Source organism: Chanos chanos, chromosome 5 (genome assembly GCF_902362185.1).
Source record: "Chanos chanos chromosome 5, fChaCha1.1, whole genome shotgun sequence".
NCBI lineage: Eukaryota > Metazoa > Chordata > Actinopteri > Gonorynchiformes > Chanidae > Chanos > Chanos chanos.
The window spans coordinates 40,342,639-40,352,602 of record NC_044499.1 but is presented as its reverse complement, the minus strand read 5'-3'; the positions used below and the strand labels follow the sequence as shown (position 1 = coordinate 40,352,602).

At 41.5% G+C, this 9,964-nt stretch overlaps 1 protein-coding gene across 1 annotated transcript; it reads left to right on the top strand.

The window, feature by feature from the left end:
* Positions 1 to 992: 992 nt before the first annotated feature.
* On the top strand, positions 993 to 9,606 carry LOC115811874 (synaptic vesicle membrane protein VAT-1 homolog). The gene is made up of 6 exons (XM_030774275.1): positions 993 to 1,432; positions 3,969 to 4,176; positions 5,981 to 6,151; positions 6,873 to 6,962; positions 7,757 to 7,998; positions 9,400 to 9,606. The coding sequence occupies exons 1-6, from the start codon at positions 998 to 1,000 to the stop codon at positions 9,604 to 9,606; spliced, it is 1,353 nt and encodes a 450-aa protein (XP_030630135.1). The 5' UTR covers positions 993 to 997.
* Positions 9,607 to 9,964: the final 358 nt, after the last annotated feature.

The window sequence follows — 9,964 nt, the reverse complement described above, 5'->3', positions numbered from 1 at the left end:
ACATCATTGAACTTTTACAGGAAATTCTGGAACATACCATGCAAAGTAGATTTCCATCTCCTTTATCCCCCAAAGGCCTTGAGGGTTTCCTGCTCGAAGAGTGATCCAGTATCCCATTATACACAGTTCAGAGCTTTTATAACATCATTCAAATAAAGACTGGGGCTGATCAGAAGGCAAAAGATGGTGCAGTTCTTAGACACTAGACATTCATACATTGTTCAGTTTTTTTTGTTGTTGTTATTGTTGTTTTATCCATCACTCTATATATATATAGTGCAATGTACATAGGTGCATAGTATAGATATTTTTGTGGTTGCCACAGAAAGGAAGTGAAACACTGAACCAGCGAATACACAGCTCTCGATTAGTGGTGGTATTTCCTGTCACACCCCTCCAGCCCCATCTTAATCTTGTAGTGGAGTTCCTGTAGTCTGAATGACAAGGACAAATTTTTCAAAACATCCGTTCACATGAGCGGGTGTCACTTGAGAGAGGCCCACTAACTGTCTACAAGAAATTAATTTATCAAACTGAAAATTGTTTTTATTATAGAAGTATTCCTAATAAATAAATAAACACATATGCAAACAAGTACACAGATAAATAATAAATTTGAAAAAACACAATACCACCTGTTTGTTTTAGAGCTGTGTGAGGCTCCTGTTCCACTTTATGGACTCCATTTCCGTGTTTTGTGATTCGCCCATCTTCATCCTGCCAATACTAAGCGGAGCTGCCAGCGCGCAGAACTGTCATCCCTCATCTAGCCAGCCAACACAAGCCAGGATCCCTGCAGCTCAACGTCTCATAGATATTTCACACTTTTTCGCTGTTAGTCTGATATCTCATAGATTTTTACACCCAGATTGCTAACTCCCGGCTTTTCTCACGAAATATCTGTCGTGCGATATAGGCCTACGTACAGCAGTGTAATTAATCATATTTAGCCGAATTTTCAGTTTTGTGTTGTAAGTTAAATTATCCAAGCCTTATCATGTCTGGAGAAGACGCACCTGCCCAAAACCAACAGCAAGCTGAGGAAAAAGTCCAGCAGGAGCCCAAAGATCAGTCAGCAGAGGAGTCTCCCTCGGAACCTCAGCAAGAGCCTCAACCAGCGGCCACTGAGACGGCAGACGCCCCGCCAGCGGCGACAGATGACAAAGCGCCAGAGGAGGAAGTTTTTACTTACAGGTCTCTAGTGTTAACGGGCTACGGAGGTTATGATAAAGTGAAGCTTCAGATCAAGAAAGGATTGCCCAGCCCTAAAAGCGGAGAGGTGATGGTGCGGGTAAAGGCTTGCGGGCTTAACTTCGCTGAATTGTTGGGAAGACAGGGTCTCTATGAACGATTACCATCACCACCGGTCACGCCCGGTATGGAATGCTCCGGGGTTATTGAAGCGGTCGGGGAAGAAGTAACAGACAGAAAAGTAAGCTTATATTAATGGGGTTTTTCGCATGCAAATAGTCTTTCATTTTTCTCAGCAACGGATTCGATTGAAATGTCTGTTTTCTGGGGGCTTTTTTTCAATAAACTCGTAAAAGGAAATTATGGTTCATTTTGCCACTGAATCTATGTCGCCTGTTATAGTCTGATTATTGCACAGTCGTCTGGAGGGTTTATCAAGTTGTAAATGTTTTCAATTCAGGCCCCCCCTGATGTGCAGTCTAATGAACTGCCATTAATTAAGACTAGCAAGATGGGAAATGGATGGGCGAGGCTTGTGCTGGGGGGAAATCAATAAAAGAGGCGATCTCCCTGGTAGCGTGAGATCATTTATACGTCACATCACCTCTTGTTTTAACCAGGTATAAACCAAAAAGTCTTATTGACCCGCTTTCCAAAACTAGAGTCTGCTGGTGGCGCAGTTTGTCTAGATATGTGGAATAAAGTCTCTGTAATTGTTGTAAATGATACAAATTATACAAATTATGCGGTTTACACGTAAACGTAGGCTATATGAGAGAGTAATATTGAAGAAGGGGCGTTTGTCTAGTAGGCTGCGCTAATTACTGGTCTATGCTGGAGTGCACCTCTAGTGGTCGCTTAATTAATTGATCCCGATTACTGCTCAGTCTAAATCGCAGATCCCGCTCCCGCGGTGCTGCCAACACCCACTTATTTAATTATTTATTTACTGCCAAATGAGCCAGAATCTTTTACAGAATAATTTCGAGCTTGAAGATGGTATGGTTATAAATTGTCATAAATGTGACCCATACTAGCAGAATTTGTGATATGTTTCATTAGTGCTATATGCAGTAGGTTGGATAGTTCAGGTTTGCAAATCAGGTGGTTGCTCTGTTTCAATCTTCTCAAGAGCAGGGATGATGTATCGGTGACATCATATTGTCTCTTTGATCACAAGTGTTGCCATGACGATGGAGCACTGGAAGAGCAAAATCAGAGACACTTTTTTTTTGCAACAGACATCCCTTTCCAAGTTATTACTCTCTCACACTTCAAATAAAAACAAACAAAGGCAATGATTCTGATATGTATTATGCTGAGTGGCGTGAACTGTATTATGCTGAGTGGCGTGAAGACGATCCAATACTAAGGGAAGCCCTATTTATGAAGAGATCAATATTACTTAAAGACTTTTCATTCTTTTCCTGGACAGCAAATGAAATGATATGAGTCTCACTGCAACTGTCTGTAAGGCATATTCAAAAATTTGGAATGGACTTTGACAATTTAGGCCCATTTCCTCTCTACCACTTATGCCCCCCCCCCCCCCATCTCATTCTCTTTCCCTCTCTCTTTACCCTCTTTGCGTCTTTCTTATTCTTCTTCTCTACCACTGTACTGTTCAGCCGCTCAGCCATGTCCCATATAAGCATAATTATCCTCCTTTGTCCCACATTGTCAGTTTGGTATTTCCGTCCCCGCCCCTACTCACTCACACACTCACACACACACACACATACTCACACACAAGCACATACACACGCACACACACACACACACACACATTTAATTCACAGTCAGGAATTCTCTTCACATCCAATCAGCTCCGTGGTGATCATAATGGGTGTTCTGCATACACGTAGCCACATTAACCTAAAATATCAGCTTCAGCCAAAATAAAGCCAACAAAACCGAAAACAAAACAGTAGACAAAAAGAAAGAAACAAATGCTTTTCTGCATGAGTGGGGCCTGTGTTGAACTGAACATGGGTGGATCCGTGTGCATTTTGGCTCTCTGATGTAGTTCTCTGGATTCCAAAACATATTCCAGGATTTATAGCTCCCATCACATTTGGAATTTCAGTCAGTCCCTTTGGGTGGATATTGCTGAGTTCTCAAACAAAATGATTCTCTTTTCATTACTGAAACAACAGTGATAGATTCCATAGTATGCTTTTTTTCCCCCTGTCAACTCCAAAAACAAATTTGTAGCAAATGAAAGGTGATAGCACACTTATGTGTTTTAGTGAACTCATGAAAACTCAGGAGTTCAGACTCATACATACATGTGGAGAAACATGTCCCTCCCAGGCCTTCTCATTGAGAAGCACTCTGTGAAGGCACTGAGAAGCGGATACTGGTGTTTTGAGGAGGTTTGCGCTTCCTTGTTTTGTGTGGCTGTCAGGAGAGGAGGAAAAACAATGTAGTCTCTCAGGGAAGGAGGAAAATGAACTGGAGAGATGGAAAGAATGGTGTATATATATATAGAGAGAGAGCAGTGCTATTTCCTTTGATTTCTCTCTTTCTATGAAGGTGAATGGTGTTCCATTCCCCCCTTTCCTTCCCACCCCTAATATCCCTGTATAAGAAAAAAGTAATATGATGTAGATTTGCTCTTATGACTTCAAATGCAACACATCACCTTTAATGTTGTGTCTTAGCATCTGCTGTTTCAAACTCTATGCTGTACTGTCCCTCCTATTCCTCCCTTCGTCAGGCTTAGCTTTGTGCAATAATGTAGTTTCTCTCTCTCCCTCTCTCCCCTGTCTCTTTAGGTTGGTGACAGTGTGCTGGTGTTGGGTAGGTGTGGCCTGTGGCAGGAGGTAGTAGTGGTTCAAGCTGATCACACATTTCCTATGCCTGAAGGCATGAGCTATGAGGAGGCTGCTGCCCTCCCCATCAACTACATCACTGCCTATATGATGCTGTTTGAGCTGGGCAATCTTAGACCCAACCAGAGTGTCCTGGTTCATATGGCTGCAGGTGAGGAGAACCTTGTGCAGAAACATCCCAACACAATCTACAGTCATCAAACCCATGTACAACATATGAATTCCTGTAAACAGTGATGAACATTCATTGCACATGCACACATCTGCACGCACAGATGCACACACACAAGCATGCACATACACACACACACACACACACGCACGCACACACACACGCACGCACACACACAGGCTGCTTGCAAAGTGTTTCTAATGTTTACTAGATTGTTAACCATCCTCTTGCTAATGGTCAGTAATGAGTATTTAATATACTTAAATGCTCAGCAGCAAAATTAAACAAGTTTTGTTGAATGATTTTTGGGGAAAGAAAATTACTTTTTGATATTTACAAATAGTTCCAAAATTCTTTATCCTTGTCAGTCATCTTAGTATAAAAATCTTGTTCATTTGTGGACATTTTTGAAAAAAAAAAAAGTAACAGTTATTCACAAATCATATTGATCTGTCTTCTTAGGATTATTTTTCTCACAGATGGCATGTCTATGTGTGTGAGACGTGAGCTTGTGCTGGTTTGGTAATCTGGGTCATGATGCCTTTTGCTGTTTCATTTTTCAAACGTAACGTTAAGGCATGGCAAAAGATTAGCTTCAGCTTTGAAACCTCACTAACCACAGACATTTACATGGGTGATACTATACATCTACTCACACTAGAGATGCTGTTTTTCTGTTTTTCTGTTCTGTCTCCTCTGTCAGCAATTTTTTTTTTGTCTCTGTGACACACTTAACAATGCATGATGTGAAAGCATGTGAGTTAAAGATCACACCACTAACAGTCAAGTCATAAGGCACTGTTCCTCCCCCCCTCCCCCCCCAACGCCTCAACCTCCCACCCACTTGCGCCACCTCCACCCCAACCCAACCCACGACTTGCACCTTTTTTGTTGCAGCCTTGCACTATCACACCTGATTTCACTGATCGACTAATAATCAAGCCTTTAATTAGCAAAAACAGCTGGCAGAGTCAAGGGTTATAAACTAAGATATGCAGGGCAGTGGGCCATGAGGAACAGACTGAAAACCAGTGTCATAAAGCATTGGAAGGAAATCCTAGTTTCTTTTGAAGGAACTCATAGTTGCTTCAAATTTACATAAATACCTAATGCTTTTCAGTAAACATAGATTTAGTTATATTAATGTAGTATTTGTCAGACAGTTTCTGTTCTCAACCTCTTTCAACAGGACTTATTTATTAAATAATTGCCTAGAGTGTATCTTTTTTTTTGGTTGAATGTTTTTCAACTAGTTTAACAATATCAGTGTACAAAGAGGTCATGTAGAGGGCTAATGCACCCTGTGTAACGCCTAGACACATTGAGGGGTGATGACAGGAAATCAGTGAGGAGCATTAATGCAGACATTGGTCAGCTGAGTGTGTGGGATGCACTGTGAGTGCAGCTTTGAGCTCTCTGTGGTCTGATTTAGGAGGTGACAGGGCAGCAGCAGGCATTAACTGTGACCACTTTGAGTAATGGACACTGGGCAAGCATTTGCAGCCCTCAGCCTTTTCATTTCACTGACTCATTCTCTGTCTGTCTGTCTGTCTGTCTCTCTATCTCTCTCTCTCTTGGATTTTTTAAATCACCTCCTTCCACCCCTGTTCCTCTTTTCTCTGTCCTCTTTCCAACTCCCTTACACATTCATACACTCACTGGCACATATTCTCATTCCGTCAGTTAAAGCCTGCTTCCCTCCCTCCATCCCAGCCGTGCTCATGTCCACACATTCACACATTTATTCATACATTCACTTCCACTGACTTTTTTCTCTCAACAGGTGGTGTGGGCATAGCTGCCACACAGCTCTGTCACACGGTGACGGATGTAACGGTGTTTGGCACCGCCTCAGCCAGTAAGCACGAGGTGATTAGCCAAGGTGGTGTCAATCACCCTATTGACTACCGGACGCGTGATTATGTTGAAGAGATACGCAAAATCAGCCCAAAAGGTGAGGACTACATATTTATTCTATTGGGTTTTGCAAAGATTAATAGGTACATTCTAAATATGTTCACTTAAGTAATTCAGTCCCCAACTGTTAAGGACTCCGACTCTCTCACTCTCATTTTTCTAACATCCCTCCATTTTTTTTTTCCATTTGAGCTCCAAAGATTTGAAGAGACCGGACAGATGAAAGCCACATGGCTTCCATCCATCCATCTCATTTTGAGAGATCATGACAAATAGTAAGATGTAAAGAAGTTTAGAGGAACAGGATTGAGTTGTTGGACAGAACTATGCAAAGGTGCAGTCTGACTTCACACTTCCTGTTGTCTGAGGAGATTCTCACTCAGCAAAGTAAACCATGATTACCATATTGTTTCTTTATTGTGTTGTTCTTGATAATGCTGACTGTTACATTCTCCATCTCATGACTCATTCCAGCCAGTGTGCCGCTCTCCCTATTTAAGCATCATCACTGGATCTAATAAGAAATGACAGTTAACACAGGATGTGTAGCCAAGCTGCTCTTTGAAAATGTGTCCAAACCCCCCCCCCCCCCCCCCCCCCCCCCCACGCTTGCCTCTCTCATAAAACACACAAACAGGGAAGTCTCTATCAGATCTTTTCACTCTCTCTCTCTGTCTCTCTCTTTGTGTGTGTGTGTGTGTGTGTGTGTGTGTGTGTGTGTGCGCGTGCGTGCGTGTGTGTGCGCCTTTTTCTCTTAGGATTGGACATAATCTTGGATCCCCTTGGGGGCTCAGATACCCAGAAGGCCTTTAACCTCTTGAAACCCATGGGCACTCTCATAGTTTATGGTAAGTAAATCTGTGTTTGTGTGTGTGTGTGTGTGTGTGTGTGTGTGAAACTGATATGTGGAGAACTGCCAAGACTGGGAGTTCGAAATAGATAGCAGAATCATCAACCACTGTCAGAGGCAGTCAGTCATGGCAAATGAGATGGTACTGCTGCCAAATTCACTTTGAATTTTGTACATTTGGCTCCCACAATCGGTTAAATACCAACACTGTGGACTTTGCATATTTTAATGAATACTGTAGCAGCCTTTTTAACCATATAAATTAAGAGGTTCTGTTTGTTTTCTTTATTCTATATTAGAATACATGATCATTGGCTCATTTTTTTTGCTTGTTTGTTGGTTTGTTTGTTTCTGGTTGTTACCATAATTAAATGTAAATACATTTGAATTAAATACATATTTTCTTCATATATCTGTGATTACATTTTATCAGCTATTTTCCTATTATGTTATATTTACATAATATTTAGAACAATATCTACAAAATTATATTAGTGTTATTGAGAAGGTGAATGTTAAGCCATAGGACAACAAAATGTAGAAACAGTGTAATGTAATTATACGTTTAACATTAAAAGGTGTTCTCATTTTCATTCTTGTAGTATCATCAATATCATGCTCTTAAAAAGGGAACAGTACCATCAATGTTAAGAATTATGATTAAGAGGGTCCAACACTGATATAGATTTAACTTACACTGGATGAAGCAAAATAAAATTACTTGGAATGGAATGGCTCTCTCTTTCTTTCTCTCTCTCTCACTCTCTCTCTCTGTTCCCTCAAAATCTACAGGTGCTGCTAACAGGTTGACAGGTCAGAAGAAGAACCTCTTGGCCTTAGCTAAGTCCTGGTATAACCAATTCTCCATCAACGCTGTCAGCCTGATGCATGCCAACAAGGCCATCTGTGGTTTTCACCTGGGTTACCTTGACGACGAATTCCCTCTCATTGCTCGAGTGCTCAACACACTGCTGGAGCTGTACACACAGGGCAAAATCAAACCTCGAATCGACTCCACCTACCACTTTGAGCAAGTGAGTCACAGTCACTCTCTCTCTCCCTTTCTCTCTCTCTTTTCTCTCATTCTCTCTTTATCACTCTCTCTCCATTTTTCTCCCTCTCTAAGACAGGCTGTTCAAACTGTTGCCATTTCAGACATATAGACATATACCCCCAGTACTCACTGAAATTTCTGTTTGAAAGCTGGAAGACAAAATACTATCCTGTGTTCCCTCTGTCCAGCGCTCTCCCCTTTGTGGTCCTCTTCTCTCTTGCTTTCTCCCGTCTCCCTCCTGTTTTCTCTGCCATATAAGGTCATGTTTACACCACTGGTTTCTTCCTAATGTCCACAGGTATCAGGGCTGAAATATTGGAAAACCACACAAAAAAAAAACCTGTCCAGTGGTCTGAGTTTCTGTGTGTTTTAGTGCGTGTGTCTTCCATGACAACAGGTAGAGTGAATTAGTTTCCTCCCACTCCTAGTCCCTGGAGCATCTGAGTGCATTTGGGTCAAATGGTCTGGCAGTGTGAAAAGCCAATGTGAGGACCATTCAGCACGTGTTTATTTTGTGCTTTTCCTCACTTTTCCTTGAGATACTGTATGTATTTGAAACACACTTGTAGGAACACCTTGTAAGAGTCCTGCAAACCTATTTCTATTTCAGTATAATTCTTTCTTCTGTCCTCTCCTTTCATTTCCTCTCCTCTCCTTTCCTCTGTTTCTCTTCTATCTATCCTGTGTTTGGAGTATCTGTGCCATCCTCGTTCTGGATCGAGTTGCTGTGGCAGTTGCTAGGTGATGGGTCGTTGTTGCCGTGGCACTGGTTGTCAGGGTGACTTGTTTGTGTTGCCGTGGAGACTGGGACTAGGTAAAGAGAATGACTCCCTCTGTCTGGGAGTAGAGAAGAAAGACAAGGAAATGAGGCTTAGAAGATTGAAACTGGACAGGATTATTGTCCAAGAAACATCCCTACCAATCTCCCATCCATCACATTCACCTTTAATAATCTTTCCACCCCTTTTCCTCCCTGATTCCTCTTTCCTCCTTCTTTCTCTGTTCCTATTTTTCTCACACACTTCATTATTTGTCATATTTTTCTATGTTGTTTAATTCCCTGTTGTATATATAATATCTAATATGTATAATTTGTTACCTTTTCTAATCTATTCTCATTTAATCCTCCTCCCTCTCTCTCACTCTCTCTCTCTCACTCTCTCTCACTCTCTCTCACTCTCTCTCTCTCTCTATCTCTCTCTCTCTCTCTCTCTCTCTCTCTCTCTCTCTCTCTCTATCTCTCTCGCCCTGTCTGTCTGTCTGTCTATCTATCTATCTGTCTATTTATCTATTTCTCTATCTATCTGTCCTCCTTGCTTTTACCTTCTCTCCCTCTCTGTCTCTCTCTCTCTCTCTCTCTCTCTCTCTCTCTCACTTTCAGGTGGGAGACGCTATGAGGCGAATGCAGGAAAGAAACAACATTGGCAAAGTGATTCTGTTCCCTGAGCCCAAGAAGGAGGAACCTAAAGCAGAAGAGGACCAGAAGGAGAGCACAAAGGAGAACAAGAATGAAGAGACCAAAAATGCCATCCAAACAGAGGAGGAGCCCAAAAAGGAGGGCGAAGAAACAAAACAGGAGCAGAGTTAAGATGGCATTGTGAGTCTAAAGCTGAGTTTAGATGGCGAGTTTCATTTTCAAAATTGAAATTTTTTTTTTCAGTTTGCCAAAGCCCTAACACATTTTGACCATTGTTTTACTGAGTTGGGTTTGGTTTTCACTCAGTTGGTTTGAGTAATAACATTGCATTATTCTAAAATGAAAGACACATGCTCTGAGATTATAATAAAAATCTCATTTCAAGGTTTACTCAGAAATCTTTTCCAAATTACACCATATCTGCGAAATGCACTACTTTTTAGGCCAATGAAAAAAAGACTTTAACAGCACAAGAGACATGGGATGTTAACATCACCAAGTCTCCTTATCTTATCGCAATTGCCTTATT